The sequence below is a fragment of the Salvelinus namaycush genome, chromosome 23, assembly GCF_016432855.1.
Source record: "Salvelinus namaycush isolate Seneca chromosome 23, SaNama_1.0, whole genome shotgun sequence".
Classification (NCBI taxonomy): Eukaryota; Metazoa; Chordata; class Actinopteri; order Salmoniformes; family Salmonidae; genus Salvelinus; species Salvelinus namaycush.
The window spans coordinates 17953849-17973926 of record NC_052329.1 but is presented as its reverse complement, the minus strand read 5'-3'; the positions used below and the strand labels follow the sequence as shown (position 1 = coordinate 17973926).

At 43.7% G+C, this 20078-nt stretch overlaps 1 protein-coding gene across 1 annotated transcript; it reads right to left on the bottom strand.

The window, feature by feature from the left end:
* Nucleotides 1-1263: 1263 nt before the first annotated feature.
* Nucleotides 1264-7019, bottom strand: LOC120018510 (toll/interleukin-1 receptor domain-containing adapter protein-like). The gene is made up of 3 exons (XM_038961737.1): nt 6851-7019; nt 1580-2143; nt 1264-1442 (listed from the first exon to the last, which is right to left on the bottom strand). Exons 1-3 carry the CDS (start codon nt 7017-7019, stop codon nt 1264-1266), a joined length of 912 nt encoding a protein of 303 aa, XP_038817665.1.
* Between the last annotated feature and the right edge of the window lie 13059 nt (nt 7020-20078).

Sequence of the window (20078 nt, the reverse complement as noted above, 5' to 3'; positions counted from 1 at the left end):
AGCCCACAAGAATGGAATGGTCCACTGTATCAAAAGCTTTGGCCAAGTCAATAAAAATAGCAGCACAACATTCCTTAGAATCAAGGGCAATGGTGACATTGCCTGGCAATGGTGACAGTGGTGACAGGACCTTTAAGGTTGCAGTGACACATTCATAACCTGAGCGGAAACCAGATTGCATACCAGAGAGAATACTATAGACATCAAGAAAGCCAGTCAGTTGATTGTTGACAAGTTTTTCCAACACTTTTGATAAACAGGGCAAAATAGAAATAGGCTTATAACATTTAGGATCAGCTTGATCTCCCCAGTTAAATAAAGTAGTGGGGACAGTAACATTAGTACTCTCGAAAAAATACTTGAAGGAAAATGTTTGTATATAGTTTTTAATTTAAATTTTTTATGTTTAGCTCACATAATGCATTTTTAAAGTATGCATTAAGGTGTCTGTAATAGAATAATCATGTAAAAAAACGAATGTAGACGTTAATAAATACATTTCTTACAGCTTCCAAAATATTTTTACGCTTGAGGAGAAGTGCCAATATGGTTGCCCGGTGGCTTTAATACAGTGCCCCCTGTTAGTCATCCAGGGTTAATACACATCATTGGTTATGACATATCAGAGCAACATCATTTGTACCAAAGGGATATTCTGTTCTACTATCTTGCATCACACTCCCATGTTGGATTACATATTATTCCACTGAAAACCCAGTCCAAGTAGGTTTCTATTGCACATAACTCTGGCTTTTGAGCACCATGTGTGAATCAGTGTACATTAAGATCGCAAGTGTGCACACAACAAAATGGATTAGATGTATTAATATTTACATTTGTGATAAGAAACTCGATACAAAAAATAAGTTAATTGTGGTCATGTCAGATCAGTCAACCATTGCAGTCCCACTGGTCAAAGACCTCAATTCAACGTCTATTATACGTTGGTTCAACATTATTTTATTTGATTTGATTGAAATATGTGTAAACAGCGTTGATTCAACCAGTGTGTGCCCAGTTGGTTGTTTTTGTAAGGGGATTTCCCTAAGTCAGTCAGCCCCTTCTTTATTCTAGCTATCGTGTGATTTCACAGGAGGTTGGTGGTACCTTAATTGGGGAGAACGAGCTCGTGGTAATGAATGGTATCAAATACATCAACCACATGGTTTCCAGGGGCTTGATGCCATTACATTTGCTCCGTTCCATCCATTATTATGAGCTGTTCTCACCTCAGCAGCCTCCAGTGTGTGATTTACAATAGTCCTATGAATCTGCAGCCTCTGTCCTCTCAATCTCCTGAAGTGAAAGCAGAGGCTCAGAATTCTGATAGTTTGATGACAGTTTTGTCCTTGGAAAACAGGATGCCCCTTCCAATCTATTGCTAGTACTGTGCATGTTGCAATCAACTTTAGCAGCATCTTTTTCATCCATGTCCTCCAAGTCTACAAAGGAAAGCACAAAGAGGTTATTCAGCCATAGATTTGAACGTGTCTCTAGTTGTTGTTGACAGATTACTCTTTGTCAACAACCACACAGCCTCATAATAGCTGAAGAATTGTACCAGACTTTTACTACTCACACTTCAGCACTGTCTTGTACACCTGTGTGTAGCCTCGCTCTGGGTTCTTGCTCAGGTCTTTGTAGTAGTAAAAGCGTAGCTCCTTTGGGTACTGAGAATAAGACAGGTTGAGGACCAGGGGAATGATCCGGTTGGACATGGGCCCCTCAGACAGCGCCTGGTGCATCATGTACTGGCACCAGTCATCCAGCAGGAAGTTGGGGGTGATCAGAAGGGCCCAGCAATGGCTGCTCTGCACAGCCTGGCATAGCTCGGTGGAGATGGCACCCCCCACGTTGGCGTCACGTTGCCGCAGGAAACAGCGCAGGCCATATGCTGGTTTCTCCAGGTAAGTGGCCAGACGGATGGCTTCTTCGATGTCCACAGGGCTATGGCACACACACAAGTCGTAGGTCTGGCTCCAACGAATCATGGAGCTCAGAAACGGTGCTGGTGGGTTAGGAGTGGAGGTGAGAACCAATGATGAGGCACCATCGAGAGAAGGGGATGGGGTCCTGACCAGTACATGTGGAGAGGAGCTGCTCTGTGGAGACTCTTTTTTCACTAAGAGTCGACGGAACCAACCTGAAACAAGAGAATTTAACATGGGTTCTTTCCAGTGGTGCAAAGTACATAAGTAAAAATACTTTAAAGTACTACATAAGTAGTTATTTTGGGTATTTGTATTCTACTTAACTATTTCTATTTTATATTTTACTTTTACTTCACTACATTCCTAAAGAAAATAATGTCATTTTTACTCCATACATTTTACCTGACAGCCAAAAGTGCTTGTTACATTTTGAATGCTTAGTAGGACAGAAAAATGGTCCAATTCACGCAGTTATCAAGAGAACATCCCTGATCATCCCTACTTCCTCTGATCTGGCCAATGCATTAACACACATGCTTCGTTTATAAATTATGTCTGAGTGTGCCCTGGCTATCCGTAAATTAAACAATAACAAGAAAATGGTGCCATCTGGTTTGCTTGATATAAGAAATTTAAAGTGATTTATACTTTTACTTTTGCTACTTAAGTAATTTTAGCAATTACATTTACTTTTTATATTTAAGTATATTTCCAACCAAATACTTTTAGACTTTTACTCAAATAGTATTTTACTGGGTCACTTTCACTTTTACCTGAACCATTTTCTATTAAGTTTGACAATTGGGTACTTTTTCCACCACTGGTTCTTTCACATCATAACTGTTTATCAAAACAGACAAGTTTATATCCAATTCGTAAATAGATGTTCTTTTTGTTAAGTTGTTCATCTACAAACAGTACATGTGGTTTAGGAAAAATGTATTTCAACTTACCGTACATGCTCTTGACATCATTCTCCAGACTATTGCAATGTGGTACCTCCAATAAGAAAAACTGTACTGTAATATCCTTCACATTTGATTTCTTTCTTTCTTTTAATAGATGTGCTGCTCTGTATACACACTAAGCACTTAACAGAGTTGATCACATAAAACATGAATTGTCATTATTGAAGTAAAAAAGAAAAGTGAAATACAGTAACTACAAAAAAATGTCATATAACACACCAAAGGTTTCCCTGATACTCCCAGCAGAAAAAGAGGAAGCTGAATCTGTAGCAGCTGCAGCTCACTGTTTGTCTAAATGTCTTGATTCCCGCAAGGCACAATGTCTCTCATTAAATTGCAATGTAGATCCGTTTTTTTGTCCATAGTGCAGGGCAGGAGAGGTCTAGCCTATACCTCCACAGACTAAAAATAATCCAACTGTAGCATGTTTTCTAACGTAGGCTACTTGGTCGTCCATCCTTAGTCCTGGAACTGCAGATTCATTATTCTTGTCTGGGTTAGAATCAAATCATTCAGTAGCTAATCAAATATTTTAGGGAACTATGTACGCAACAGGAAGGAAGTCATGCAGTAACCCTTTTAGCCACAACTTTCACAGACAAGCTGTGGCACTACGTGTGATGTATAGCTGTTTAATGGTCTGTCATGCATGTAGGCTACTGTATTTATTTCTCAATTTTAACAACACAAGCCATATTGATAGTAGCCTATTATGTTATTTGAAGGAAGTATGAATACAGACAAAAACCTATATCATCTGCAGAAGTGTTTCGTAGTCACAGTGTGTAGGTAGTGTGTGTCCTTTTAGTGGTTAAGAACATCTGTCTTTCAACCAAATGTCAGTCTTTCAAGGAGATTGACACACCAGTAAGTACATAATATGACACAACCTACTTTTGAAAAGTGAGAAAATTACAAAACAACAATGTACGTTTCCATGTGTGATTGGTAAATAACTCTAAAATGGCCTAAGCCTTTAATAAATGACAGACACTTCTCATCAGAAAGATGGATTTAGCACCTTGTCCAATTGGAGCAAAGAAAAGGGGAGAGGATGAGCTTTCTTTGGCTAGGGATAGGCCTACATGTCAGTATTGTATGTCAGTTGATCCCATAGCAGTAATTCTAGTACCAGAGAACCATCTGATCTGCAACAAGATTTGTGTTTTCCATTATACATAGCTCATTTACAGATGGAAGAGGAAGCGAAACACCCCACTCCCAGGTGGGGTTTTTTTTTGGCCAGGGGGAATGTATTTTCTTGCTCTCCATGTCATCACAAAACTAATAGTGTTTGAAAATAACAATTTAAAAAAATGTTTTAACTTTAGATGATGTCATCGGGTAGAACTTTTTAACTTTATATTTTTTCAACAAAACATAGAAATGTGCCATTTTCAAATTATTTTGACACTGTTATTGTCCAAGAGATAATGAAAATGAGGTTGAAAAGTGGTAAAGTTGCCCTTTAAGAAGATACATTTTAGAAATAGGCGGGGTTTATGACTTTGTGGCAATCACAGAAAATCAATGTTTTTGTATGCTGATGATGTGGCTCTATGGAACAGAGGTGGGAATGTGAAATATGTGATGAGGAAGATGCAAGAAGCTGTGGAAGTGTTGGGTAGTCCTTTGCATGGTGTGATGTAAGTTTCCTTTGACAATCAGTCTTCCAGATAGATGACACAGACACAGGAACCTTGGTATAAAACTCTTTAGTAATAAAATGCAATTGCAGACAGAGATTCACATACAGAATACCTCAGTAGTCTATAGTAAAGATCTGTGTGGCGAAACAGGAGACAACGCTCCTTATGCTAGTGGGTGTGGACAACCTACCGTCAATCATACCTTAACATTGGTGCATTGGATTAGATACAAAGTATCTAAAATGGTGGTTTCTAAAACCACCAAGTATCTAAAACTGTGGTTTCTCACTCTACTATCTCGGCCTTGAGGCTGTGTGACTATCAGCAGGTGCAGACAATTCTCAGCCTGAGAACTAAAGCAGTACATCTCCATTTACCCAGTACTTTTCCATCATTGCGCATTGCAAGCATAAAGGTCATCACATATATACAGTAATCATGGCATTGGTGTAGCCCCACACACGACCTCCAGGGTAACCCCCAACATTTCCCCCCTTGAGACTACCTAGTCTCGTATAACCATGTACAGAAATCGACGTTAGACATCTAGAACTTTTAAACATTCACATATAGGTAGTATAGAAATCATCCTCTGTGTCAGTTGGGCAAGCAAGAGGGTCATCGTTGGGGTCAACACCAGTGGCATCATAGTACTCATCATAGGAGGCAGGTAAAGCCAATACCATTCAACCAGGCATGGTCTTCTTCACTGCCCATTTACCAAGACAACAAAAAATCAAAACACAGCAAAAGCCTGTCAACAAAGGAACTACAAATGTTAAGATACCCATTAAAATCTGTCCCATAACATTTCCAAATTTACCAGTGAACCATTTACCAATCCTGATCAGAACATCATCGTCACCAGGGCTGAGAGTATTAGAGAGCTTAGACATATCAAGCAGGATTTTGGTCATGTTATCGGAGGAGTCAGGAAGTAACATTACGCATTCATCATCGAGGTCCAGTCCCAGGGCCTTACTCTCGCCTCCCTGTGCTGCCAGCAGGTAATCCAAAGCCAAACTGTGCCTAGCAGTAACTGCCTTTAGATTCTGGACATCCAGGGAGAGCTGGCTAAAACCCTTGTAGGTCAAATTAATATGAGCTTGTAGCGAGTAAGTCAAATTATTAATCCATTTACCTAAAATGGATACACCAATGCTAGGAATAATGGAGATACCGAATATCTCAGCTAGTTTAAGGACATGGTCATACGCCTCATTGTTAATTGGAATCGACCTTTTCATATGTGTGGAAATGGGATCAGTAGAACGGTTAGTTAGTATAGCCTAGGCGGGGACTGAGAGCATTGGTAAGATAGTTTCACTGAGGAAACAACACCCGCGCCAGTTATTTGGAATTACCAGATAACCTCTACCGCCGCAAATCCACATAAACCCCCAGGGTGATCCCATACCATCATTTAGAGCAAGATAGGTCACTGTAGTAATTAAATATCCACAAAATGCCACCCATAGGGTGTACTACAATTTAGCCTGCGCTCTTCTTCTTCAGGGAGGTAGCCTGCATAAGATCTACAGTGCACTGTTACACCCACAGCCAAAGAGCCATTGTTACAGATACATAATGGCGGAACACGTTCTTCCTTCAGATTCTCTAAAATTGTTTCAGCCACAGTGGTCCCCAGGTTTTCACTCCAACCATACATCATTGGGTGAGTACACAATACTTTTCCTAACTATCTTCCAATTATCATCATCCCGGGGATTATGCCGTGGCAAAAACCCACAAATTACAGTCCCTATTTTATCCACAGCTTCTGGATTCCCATTTATCAAACACCCTCCCCAGATCTTGTATCCCACAGTCCCTTTCTATACGTTCTTATTACCCTGATCAATTAGCTCATGTCCATAAAAGAGTCCTAGGGTACAATTACTCTGGCTCTGCTTGTCTTTTGCCCTCCTCATAAAATACAACATTCCACAGGCCTGATCTGTCTCTGCCATTCGTCTACTCATTGAACCAAACAACTCTCTCATGGATTTGGGTTTAGACAAATTAACACCGCAGTCCCGTTTGGGGACACTTTTCTACCTAAGTCTCAAACAAACTTTACCCACGTGTTGACAGGGCCGGCTTCACCCACACAAACAAGTAGTGTGGATAGAGCCAACACAGTCAACCACCAACGACCACATGCTGTCGTCTTCTCTCTCTTATATACCCCTAATGGTTTGTTTATTTACAACATAACCTTACTGATCATGTAAAACAGTTGGTTCTTCAGGGCTTTGGTCTTGCCCTTCATCTTTTTCAAGTCTTTGATCTTGACTCACACCTGCTTCTGCCTCTTGTTTCAGGCTGTGTCTGGCTCCATCATCTCCTGTGGGCTGAACACCTTCTAGCAGTGGGACAGGTGGTGCCAGCCGGACCTTTCCAAAACTCTGACCGCTGTTGGTGTTGCCATGGTTACCTTGAATGGCCCCATCCATCTTGGCTGGTTCCATTTTCTCTTGTGGACCCTGATTTTGACCCAGTCTCCAACCTCAACAGGCAGGTAATCGGGGTCTTCACCTGATACCTCCTCCTGAGCTTTCATAGTGTGAAAGTGGAGAGATCTGACAATAGTAGTTAGCTCTTTCATGTTCTCCAAGTGTTCTACTTCAGCTAGAGTGAGGTCTATGTGTCTATCAGTCATGGGTCTGTGTGTGGGAACATTCATGGGTCTTCCTGTCAACATTTAATGTGGTGTACACCCCAGGCCTTTATTAACACACCTGTACATTTTCATTAACACCAGTGGTAAACAATCCACCCAAGATTTCTTGGTGGAGTGACATGCCTTAGCTAACCCTTGTTTAATGGATTAGTTAGCTCTCTCGGTAACCCCATAGGTGGTAGATGGACACAAACTTCTGGTTCACTCCCATCATTATGGCTACCTGCTTCACTACATCACCAGTGAAGTGGGTACCATTGTCTGCAGATAAAACCTCAGGAACACCAAATGTAGCTATTATCTCCCTCACTAGTAGCTTTGCTACTGTCTTAGCATCACAGTGTGTGGTGGGAAATGCCTCCACCCACCTGGTGAACCTGTCAATAAGGACTAAACAGTACCTTTTCCTTTCTTTTCTTTCTGCAAGATCTATAAAATCCATGGCAAGAGGGACAAATGGTCCTCTTGGCGTAGAGAAATGACCTGGTTTCAGAGGTGTCCCTTTGGCAATGTTAAATTGCATGCACGTAGCACATCGAAACATAAACTGTTTCACATGCTGAGTCAAATTTGGACAAAACCAATCCAAAGAAATTGCCTCTATCATATCCCCCCTTGACAAATGGGCCATACCATGGGCCACCTGGCAAACAGAGGCGATAAGACAAGTTGGCAGACACGGTCTGCCAGACAGAGTCCGTCTCCAAATTTGAGAAACTGTGTCAAGTTTACAACCCCGCTGTTGCCATACCAAATGAGAACCAACATCCAAAGCCTGTTTAGATGCCAAATCATCAGTGTCTTTCCCAACAGTAGCAGAGAAGAACATGGAGTGGCTGTGACAGTTTGAGGCAGCCAATTTAGCAGCCTCATTTGCCATGGTGTTACCCATACTCACAAAATATTTCCCCCCAGTGTGAGCAGCAACCTTCACAATATCCAAAGCAGAGGGCAGCATCATTTGTTATTTTTTTATTTAACCTTTATTTAACCAGGTAGGCAAGTTGAGAACAAGTTCTCATTTACAACTGCGACCTGGCCAAAATAAAGCAAAGCAGTTCGACACATATAACAACACAGAGTTACACATGGAGTAAAACAAACATCAGTCAATAATACAGTAGAAAAATAAGTCTATATACAATGTGAGCAAATGAGGTGAGATAAGGGAGGTAAAGGCAATAAATAGGCCATGGTGGCGAAGTAAATACAATATAGCAATTAAAATACTGGAATGGTAGATTTGACAGTAGATGAGTGTGCAAAGTAGAAATACTGAGGTGCAAAGGAGCTAAATAAATAAATAAATACAGTAGGGGAAGCGGTAGTTGTTTGGGCTATTTATAGATGGGCTATGTACAGGTGCAGTGATCTGTGAGCTGCTCTGACAGCTGGTGCTTAAAGCTAGTGAGGGAAATAAGTATTTCCAGTTTCAGAGATTTTTGTAGTTCGTTCCAGTCATTGGCAGCAGAGAACTGGAAGGAGAGGCGGCCAAAGGAGGAATTGGCTTTGGGGATGACAAGTGAGATATACCTGCTAGAACGCGTGCTACGGGTGGGTGCAGCTATGGTGACCAGCGAGCAGAGATAAGGCGGGACTTTACCTAGCAGGGTCTTGTAGATGACCTGGAGCCAGTGGGTTTGGCGACGAGTATGAAGCGAGGGCCAGCCAACGAGAGCGTACAGGTTGCAGTTGTGGGTAGTATATGGGGCTTTGGTGACAAAACGGATGGCACTGTGATAGAGTGCATCCAATTTGTTGATTGCAAGGCAATCATGAAGTGCTTTGAGAGACTAGTCAAGGACCATATCACCTCCACCCTGCCTGACACCCTAGACCCACTCCAATTTGCTTACCGACCCAATAGGTCCACAGATGACGCAATCGCAACCACACTGCACACTGCCCTAACCCATCTGGACAAGAGGAATACCTATGTGAGAATGCTGTTCATCGACTACAGCTCAGCATTTAACACCATAGTACCCTCCAAACTCGTCATCAAGCTCGAGACCCTGGGTCTCGACCCCGCCCTGTGCAACTGGGTACTGGACTTCCTGACGGGCCGCCCCCCAGGTGGTGAGGGTAGGTAACAACATCTCCACCCCACTGATCACTGGGGCCCCACAAGGGTCGGTTCTCCACCCCACTGAACACTGGGGCCCCACAAGGGTCGGTTCTGAGCCCTCTCCTGTACTCCCTGTTCACCCACGACTGCGTGGCCATGCACGCCTCCAACTCAATCATCAAGTTTGCGGATGACACTACAGTGGTAGGCTTGATTACCAACAACGACGAGACGGCCTACAGGGAGGAGGTGAGGGCCCTCGGAGTGTGGTGTCAGGAAAATAACCTCACACTCAACGTCAACAAAACAAAGGAGATGATTGTGGACTTCAGGAAACAGCAGAGGGAGCACCCCCTTATCCACATCGACGGGACAGTAGTGGAGAGGGTAGTACGTTTTAAGTTCCTTGGCGTACACATCACGGACAAACTGAATTGGTCCATCCACACAGACAGCGTTGTGAAGAAGCCGCAGCAGCGCCTCTTCAACCTCAGGAGGCTGAAGAAATTCGGCTTGTCACCAAAAGCACTCACAAACTTCTACAGATGCACAATCGAGAGCATCCTGTCGGGCTGTATCACCGCCTGGTACGGCAACTGCTCCGCCCACAACCGTAAGGCTCTCCAGGGGGTAGTGAGGTCTGCACAACGCATCAGCGGGGGCAAACTACCTGCCCTCCAGGACACCTACACTACCCGATGTCACAGGAAGGCCATAAAGATCATCAAGGACAACAACCACCCGAGCCACTGCCTGTTCACCCCACTATCATCCAGAAGGCGAGGTCAGTACAGGTGCATCAAAGCAGCGACCGAGAGACTGAAAAACAGCTTCTATCTCAAGGCCATGAGACTGTTAAACAGCCACCACTAACATTTAGTGACTGCTGCCAACATACTGACTCAACTCCAGCCACTTTAATAATGGGAATTGATGGAAATGTATGTAAAAATGTATCACTAGCCACTTTAAACAATGCCACTTAATATAATGTTTACATACCCTACATTACTCATCTCATATGTATATGTATATACTGTACTCTATATCATCTACTGCATCTTGTCATCTTTATGTAATACATGTATCACTAGCCACTTTAAACTAAGCCACTTTATGTTTATATACCCTACATTACTCATCTCATATGTATATACTGTACTCTATACCATCTACTGCATCTTGCCTATGCCGTTCTGTACCATCACTCATTCATATATCTTTATGTACATATTCTTTATCCCTTTACACTTGTGTGTATAAGGTAGTAGTTGTGGAATTGTTAGGTTAGATTACTCGTTGGTTATTAATGCATTGTCAGAACTAGAAGCACAAGCATTTCGCTACACTCGCATTAACATCTGCTAACCATGTGTATGTGACAAATACAATTTGATTTGATTTGATTTGAGTAGGGTGTTGCAGGCTATTTTGTAAATGACATCCCCAAAGTCGAGGATCGGTAAGATGGTCAGTTTTACGAGGGTATGTTTGGCAGCATGAGTGAACGGTGCTTTGTTGCGAAATAGGAAGCCAATTCTAGATTTAACTTTGGATTGGAGATGTTTAAGGTAAGTCTGGAAGGAGAGTTTACAGTCTAACCAGACACCTAGGTATTTGTAGTTGTCCACATATTCCAAGTCAGAACCGTCCAGAGTAGTGATGCTGGACGGGCGGGCAGGTGCAGGCAGCGATCGGTTGAAGAGCATGCATTTAGTTTTACTTGTATTTAAGAGCAGTTGGAGGCCACGGAAGGAGAGTTGTATGGCATTGAAGCTCGTCTGGAGGGTTTTTAACACAGTGTCCAAAGAAGGGCCAGAAGTATACAGAATGGTGTCGTCTGCGTAGAGTTGTATCAGAGACTCACCAGCAGCAAGAGCGACATCATTGATACAGTATATACAGAGAAGAGAGTCGGCCCAAAAATTTAACCCTGTGGCACCGCCAGAGACTGCCAGAGGCCCGGACAACAGGCCCTCAGATTTGACACACTGAACTCTGTCGGAGAAGTAGTTGGTGAACCAGGCGAGGCAATCATTTGAGAAACCAAGGCTGTTGAGTCTGCCGATGAGGATGTGATGATTGACAGAGTCGAAAGCCTTGGCCAGGTCAATGAATACGGCTGCACAGTATTGTTTCTTTTCGATGGCGGTTAAGTAAGATATCGTTTAGAACCTTGAGCGTGGCTGAGGTGCACCCATGACCAGCTCTGAAACCAGATTGCATAGCGGAGAAGGTACGGTGGGATTCGAAATGGTCGGTGATCTGTTTGTTAACTTGGCTTTCGAAGACCTTAGAAAGGCAGGGTAGGATAGATATAGGTCTGTAGCAGTTTGGATCAAGAGTGTCCCCCCCTTTGAAGAGGGGGATGACTGCAGCTGCTTTCCAATCTTTGGGAATCTCAGACGACACGAAAGAGAAGTTGAACAGGCTAGTAATAGGGGTTGCAACAATTTCGGCAGATAATTTTAGAAAGAAAGGGTCCAGATTGTCTAGCCCGGCTGATTTGTGGGGTCCAGATTTTGCAGCTCTTTCAGAACATCAGCTGACTGGATTTGGGAGAAGGAGAAATGGGGAAGGCTTGGGCGAGTTGCTGTGGGGGGTGCAGAGCTGTTGACCGGGGTAGGGGTGGCCAGGTGGTAAGCATGGCCAGCCGTAGAAAAATGCTTATTGAAATTCTCAATTATAGTGGATTTATCGGTGGTGACAGAGTTTCCTATCCTCAGTGCAGTGGGCAGCTGGGAGGAGGTGCTCTTATTCTCCATGGACTTTACAATGTCCCAGAACTTTTTTGAGTTTGTGTTGCAGGAAGCAAATTTCTGCTTGAAAAAGCTAGCCGTGGCTTTTCTAACTGCCTGTGTATTTTGGTTTCCAACTTCCCTAAAAAGTTGCATTTCACGGGGGCTGTTCGATGCTAATGCAGAACGCCACAGGATGTTTTTGTGTTGGTTAAGGGCAGTCAGGTCTGGAGAGAACCAAGGGCTATATATGTTCCTGGTTCTAAACTTCTTGAATGGGGCATGCTTATTTAAGATGGTGAGGAAGGCTTTTTTTTAAACACCAGGCATCCTCTACTGACGGGATGAGGTCGATATCCTTCCAGGATACCCGGGCCAGGTCGATTAGAAAGGCCTGCTCACGGAAGTGTTTCAGGGAGAGTTTGATAGTGATGAGTGGAGGTCGTTTGACCGCTGACCCATTACGGATGCAGGCAATGAGGCAGTGATCGCTGAGATCTTGGTTGAAAACAGCAGAGGTGTATTTAGAGGGCAAGTTGGTTAGGATGATATCTATGAGGTTGCCCGTGTTTACGGCTTTGGGGTTGTACCTGGTAGGTTCATTGATAATTTGTGTGAGATTGAGGGCATCAAGCTTAGATTGTAGGATGGCCAGGGTGTTAAGCATGTCACAGTTTAGGTCACCTAGCAGCACGAGCTCTGAAGATAGATGGGGGGCAATCAGTTCACATATGGTATCTAGAGCACAGCTGGGGGCAGAGGGTGGTCTATAGCAGGCGGCAACGGTGAGAGACTTGTTTTAAGAGAGGTGGATTTTTAAAAGTAGAAGTTCAAATTGTTTGGGTACAGACCTGGATAGGACAGAACTCTGCAGGCTATCTCTGCAGTAGATTGCAACACCGCCCCCTTTGGCCATTCTATCTTGTCTGAAAATGTTGTAGTTAGGGATGGAGATTTCAGAGTTATTGGTGGTCTTCCTAAGCCAGGATTCAGACACGGCTAAGACATCCAGGTTGGCAGAGTGTGCTAAAGCAGTGAATAAAACAAACTTAGGGAGGAGGCTTCTAATGTTAACATGCATGAAACCAAGGCTTTTACAGTTACAGAAGTCACCAAAAGAGAGCGCCTGGGGAATAGGAGTAGAGCTAGGCACCGCAGGGCCTGGATTCACCTCTACATCGCCAGAGGAACAGAGGAGGAGTAGGATAAGGGTACGACTAAAAGCCATGAGAATTGGACGTCTAGGACGTCCGGAACAGAGAGTAAAAGGAGCAGGTTTCTGGGGGCGATAAAATAGATTCAAGGTATAGTGTACAGACAAAGGTATGGTAGGATGTGAATACAGTGGAGGTAAACCTAGGCATTGAGTGATGATGAAAGAGATATTGTCTCTAGAAACATAATTGAAACCAGGTGATGTCATCGCATGTGTGGGTGGTGGAACTGAAGGGTTGGATAAGGTATAATGAGCAGGGCTAGAGGCTCTACAGTGAAATAAGCTAATAAACACTAACCAGAACAGCAATGGACAAGGCATATTGACATTAAGGAGAGGCATGCTTAGCCGAGTGATCATAAGGGGCCAGTGAGTAGTGAGGTTGGTTGGGGTCACGGCGATTCAGACAGCTAGCCGAGCCATGAGTAGCAAGCTAGCAGAAGATAGAGGTCTGTTTTTAGCCACCCCGTGCGTTTCCATCGGTAGATTAGTGGGTTACGTGTGGTAGAGGGGACCAATCCAGTTGTCAAAATAGTTATAGTTATAGTGGCCCAAGAAGATTGTTCGATAGACCTGTTCAGATAGCAGCCGATATGCTCAAGACAGCTAACGATTAGCGGGCTGCAGTAAGCATATGGGCGTTCAGGTTACGTCGCGATGGAGGGGCCAGTTGAATAACTCCCTCGGGCAGATAACGTCCGTCGGTATTCCAGTCGTGAAGGCCCGGTGGGGCTCCGCATCGGCAGTAAAACGGGTCCGGATAGGTGATTGTAGCCCAGGAGTGGCTGATGGAACTCTTCTGCTGGCTAGCTCCGGGATAATTGGTGTTTCCTCCGGAATCGACGTTAGCCAATAGTCACTCGGATAGCAGCTAGTTAGCTGCAAGATCCAGGTGTAAATGTCCAGAGCTTGCGGTAGAAATCCGGGGATATGGAGAGAAAATAGGTCCGGTATGCTCTGGTCTGAATCCCGTTGTACAAAACTGGCGATAGCTTTCCGAGCTAAAGGATAGCTGATGACCGCTAGCCGTGGTTAGCTGAATACTAACGTTAGCTAGAGAGCTGGCTAACTTCTGGTTAGCTTCTGTTGTGGATTTCGGATACGAGGTGAAAAATACTTAAAAAAAAAAAAACAGATCCGCACCACATTTGGTGAGGCGGGTTGCAGGAGAGTGTTTTGAAGTTGAGTTTTTAGAAAAAATATAGAAAAAGATATGCGAAGAAAAAGACAAAAAGATACAAAACATATATACACGGGACAAGACGAGGACAAAGGGCGTCTGACTGCTACGCCATCTTGGAAACCTTGAAGAAGCTATAGAAATAGAATATAAACGCAATAGAAGCGTTGTTTCTTGTACTATTGTCTCTTGTGTCTTTAGAGGACTGTTTCACTTTGATGTCCTTTTTCTTCTGTCCTTATTTTGTCTTTCTTTTCTTCTGTTAACTAGATATTCTTTGTTATTCTTTGTAGCCTCCAAGATATCTAAAATCATAGATCTATTACGAATAGGACTTCCAAAATCACTGTGAAAACCCCTAATCCCCCAGACACCACACCAGGAGAGACAAACCCCTATTCCATAAGCAGAATCAGAGAAAATTGTAACCCTTTTCCCTTCTCCCATTTTACAGGCAGTGGTTAGCGTCAAAGGTTCAGCCTGTTGAGCTGAGAAAGTATCTGGTAATGGTTGTTGTATGTGAGTGGTTCTATCAATTGTCACACTACAAAACCCTGCATGTTTCTTCCCTGTAGTTTGATCTGTATATGCAGAACCATCAACGAAAGCTCCAAGTCAGCATCAGTCAGAGCAGTGTCAGAGAGGTCAGGCTGGTGCACCTAAGCAAGAACATTGGGCTCCAGTGTCAATTAAGAATGGGATAGTTCTTCCATGTACCCTAAGTTTGATTATTGGGTCCTATTTTCCATCTTCGAATATGCACTGGGGACACTGGAGGAAAGGGTCTGGGCCTATTCATTGCTGATCGTACGGGAAATAGGAACTGTTGGTGTTCTGACTTCCTTGTGGCCAGACACCTCCTCTTCCCCCTCTCTGTGGTTGATTTCCTCCGCGTCCTCCTTGGTGGCCAGGTCCAGGCTGGTAACCACTTTGTGCCTGCTGGGGAGGTCCTCCATTGGTTTGGGGTTGTTGCTGATATCCACCTTGTTGTTGGTATCCTCCTCTGTTTCCTCCTCTGAAATTTCCTCTCCCTCTTCGGTTCACTCCAGGTGTTGTAGCCCATCCTTGATATTGAGGATCATGTGGACATTGGTTCCTCATGTGTCCAAATTGTCCACACCCCTAGCATTGCATAGGTGGCATTCTGGGAGATGGTGGGCCCCATGGTTGTGGGTTCCCATAGCTCTGTGGGGGAAATTGTACAAAAGGCACTATGGGCTGTGGTTGCGGCGCAGGTCCACTTGGGGGCGCTGTAGGAGCAGGAGTGTTCATCATCACCATGTCAGGCTCACCTCCTTTATTACCCTTCTCCAATTGAGCCAATTGGACCTTTTTTACTGCACCATCAAGCCCCTGTTTTCTTGATTTCTCTGCGTGTTGATCATGAAGCCAGTTTTGGCAGTGGTGTCTCATATAATCCTCGTGTTCCCCACCCGCCTTTCTATCCCAGCCCACGACATCCCTCAGTTGCATCTGTACTTTTTCTGGGAGGTTGTGGCAGGCTCTGTCATAAAATATGTTCTTGGTGGCTTCAGAATGGTCATGGCGCTCTCCCAATTCCTCAAGCCATTTCTGTTTCAGGTTATCTATCCAATCTCCGAAATCTGAGTCGGGTCCAAATTTATAGTCAGATAGTCTACTCATGTCTCGCATGGTAGGGAACATATCTCTCAAGCAGTCCCATAGGTGTTGTCTGCACTGGCTTAACTCCAGCTCAGCGAGTTGAGCCATTAACCCACAACGGATCATTACATCAGTGAACTGTCCATGGGTAGTTCCCTCAGTTATTTTCGGTGTTCCCGAACTTTACGCCTTAAGTCTTTCCATTGTTCTTCGAAAACAGTATTCTTTTACTCGTTCCAAACGTTGTTCTTCCATCATATATCTGGTAGTTCTCATGGGTTTGTATGAGATCTTTTTCTTACTGCCTGTTTCCCAGTCCTTTTCCGGATCCCAGGGTCCACTACTGCCCTTATATGAACTGCTGGCCATATGCGGAATCTTCCTGTCTTTGTCTTTGGCTGGGTTTCCTAGTGGGGTTGACAAGGACCCGGGGGACACAATTTCCGCAATTGGCCAATTACTGAAACTTTTTCTCCATCTCGTTCTATTGTTTTTTTTCCCGTTTGTAGACTCTCACCCTCTTCTCCTTCTTCATCTTCTTTCATTAGTTCCCCCTTAATAATTACCTTTGTACCAGTAGCTATTAAAGGGTATAAACCTTCTCTCACTTCCACACCTCCTTCTTTATCTTCATAAGGTGGGGAAGCTGTAGGGTGAAGGGGCCCACATCCTGGGTCTCTCTTTTTCCCTTGTCCCTTCCCTCTGCCACCCATTTACTCTTCAACTGTTTCAACTGACTTTGAACATAAAACATCTGTCCTTCAGTCCGAATTTGTCCCAGTGCCTGACAGTATGGTAACCTTCTTATTACTCTTCTTCTTACTGGCTTGCCTTCCCTTGACTATGTCACTTATCAGATTACACTTAGTCTTATCAAATGTTCCTGTGACTGGATATCTGTACCTTTCTTAATTTTTTGTCCACTTATTCCATTTACAAAACATCCAGTCCAGGTCGGTTTTCAAGTAGGGATATTTGTCCTGTAAATATTGTTTAGGACTAATAAACTCAGCAAAAAAAGAAACATCCTCTCACTGTCAACTGCGTTTATTTTCATCAAACTTAAAACATGTGAAAATATTTGTATGAACATAACAATATTCAACAACTGAGACATAAACTGAACATGTTCCACAGACACGTGACTAACAGAAACGGAATAATGAAATAATGTGGGGAACAAAGGGGGGGTCAAAATCAAAAGTAAAGGTCAATATCTTGTGTGGCCACCAGCTGCATTAAGTACTGAAGTGCATCTCCTCTTCATGGACTGCACCAGATTTGCCCGTTTTTGCTGTGAGATGTTACCCCACTATTCCAACAAGGCACCTGCAAGTTCCCGGACATTTCTGGGGGGAATGGCCCTAGCCCTCACCCTCCAATCCAACAGGTCCCAGACATGCTCAATGGGATTGAGATCCGGGCTCTTCACTTGCCATGGCAGAACACTGACATTCCTGTCATGCAGGAAATCACTCACATAACGAGCAGTATGGCTGGTGGCATTGTCATGCTGGAGGGTCATGTCAGGATGAGCCTGCAGGAAGAGTACCACATGAGGGAGGAGGATGTCTTCCCTGTAACGCACAGCGTTGAGATTGCCTGCAATGACAAACTCAGTCTGAGGATGCTGTGACACTCCGCCCCAGACCATGACGGACCCTCCACCCCCAAATCAATCCCGTTCCAGAGTACAGGCCTCGGTGTAATGCTCATTCCTTCGACGATAAGTGCGAATCCGACCATCACCCCTGGTGAGACAAAACCCCGACTCGTCAGTGAAGAGCACTTTTTGCCAGTCCTGTCTGGTCCAGCGACGGTGGGTTTGTGCCCATAGGCAACGTTATTGCCGGTGATTTCTGGTGAGGACCTGCCTTATAACAGGCCTACAAGCCCTCAGTCCAGCCTCTCTCAGCCTATTGCGGACAGTCTGAGCACTGAGCAGTCTGGACAGTTGTTGTTACCATCCTGTACCTGTCCCGCAGGTGTGATGTTCGAATGTACCGATCCTGTGCAGGTGTTATTACACGTGGTCTGCCACTGCGAGAACGATCAGCTGTCCATCCTGTCTCCCTGTAGCACTGTCTTAGGCGTCTCACAGTACGGACATTGCAATTTATTGCCCTGGCCACATCTGCAGTCCTCATGCCTTCTTGCAGCATGCCTAAGGCACGTTCATGCAGATGAGCAGATACCCTGGGCGTCTTTCTTTTGGTGTTTTTAAGAGTCAGTAGAAATGCCTCTTTTGTGTCCTAAGTTGTCATAACTGTGACCTTAATTGCCTACCATCTGTAAGCTGTTAGTGTCTTAACAACCGTTCCACAGGTGCATGTTCATTAATTGTTTATGGTTCATTGAACAAGCATGGGAAAGAGTGTTAAACCCTTTACAATGAAGATCTGTGAAGTTATTTGGATATTTAGAATTATCTTTGAAGACAGGATCCTGAAAAAGGGACGTTTCTTATTTTGCTGAGTTAATGTTTCATTGGTGTGGGACCCACTGTCTCTGCACTGCCTTTGGTTGAATCTGTCATGGTGCCCAGTGATTTTGTTTTAATCAGGTATGTTGAAAAACCCAGTTCTATGCCCGTATACAGTTAGTAGAACCTAACATAGGATGATATACTCAACGCAGTTCTATTTTCTCTCACCCCTCTTCTTCTTTAGTTTCACTACGTTCAATCACTAACCACGCTACTGTAAATGGTTCCACATATGTGTGGTAAATAACCACAATTAGTTTCAATTGTATTTTAACTTCAGTACGGGGGTCTCCCTGTCTCCTCTCATGGATGTAATGGAAGAGTAAACTCACAACATGTCTTTTCCAATACGCAATTCGCAAATGTATCCCTTCTTGTACTAGTCTTAAAGACTTGTTGTCTATACCAGTCTAGATTTATTTCAGTACATAGCAATTATTGAAATTGACTAGCATAAATCCATTCACTGTTATCGAATGCACTCAACTCATACAACAATTGTCCACACTAAATCTATAATCCCAACAATTATACATATATCCAAACAAAACCAATGCCTTCCCTCAGGTAAGAACACCATACATAAATCCAGTGTTTTCCCTCAGGTAAGAACACCATACATAAATCCAGTGTTTTCCCTCAGGTAAGAACACCATACATAAATCCAGTGTCTTCCCTCAGGTAAGAACACCATACATAAATCCAGTGTCTTCCCTCAGGTAAGAACACCATACAAAAATCCAGTGTCTTCCCTCAGGTAAGAACACCATACATAAAACCAGTGTCTTCCCTCAGGTAAGAACACCATACATAAATCCAGTGTCTTCCCTCAGGTAAGAACACCATACATAAAACCAGTGTCTTCCCTCAGGTAAGAACAACATACATAACAATTATTTAAAAACCCGTGTCTTCCCTCAGGTAAGGACACCATGCGCATATAACACTTTCAATCACTTGTCACCCAGTACCGACTTGGTTTATCCTAATCTTTAACCAAGTTCCTCACACAAGGTTCCGTTAGTCCCTCAGGAATTTCTAACTATTACCCCTGAGATTCTGTGTCATTTATCACATATACATTGTATATGGGCTTGTACATAAATGTAGGTATCGACTGTTCCTTTAATTATCAACCCCATGAGTGAGGTGCCACTTACATACTGGAATGAGTTGTCAACCACACAGTGCTTTTTCTAAATTCAGACTTTTGGTTTAACAGGAGTCTGCTTGCTTTGTAATTTGATGCGCTGAACAGTGGGACAAAGATCATCCAGACACAGCGGTCACTCACTCCTGGCAAGCTCGCCAAATGTTGGGTAGTCCTTTGCATGGGGTGATGTAAGTTTCCTTTAACAAGCAGTCTTCCAGATAGATGACACAGACATAGGAGCCTTGGTATAAAACTCTTTAAACTCTTTAAACTCTTTAATAAAATGCAATTGCAGACAGAGATTCACATACATAATACCTCAGTAGTCTATAGTAAAGATCTGTGTGGCGAAACAGGAGACAACGCTCCTTATACTAGTTGGTC

Coding starts and splice junctions, on each gene's coding strand:
- LOC120018510 (XM_038961737.1), bottom strand. CDS start 7,019: ATGGAACCAGCCAAGATGGATGGGGCCATTCAAGGTAACCATGGCAAC. Junction 2,144..6,850: donor GAAACAAGAGGCAGAAGCAG/GTGTGAGTCAAG, acceptor CTCTTGTTTCAG/GTTGGTTCCGTCGACTCTTA. Junction 1,443..1,579: donor GTACAAGACAGTGCTGAAGT/GTGAGTAGTAAA, acceptor TTTCCTTTGTAG/ACTTGGAGGACATGGATGAA.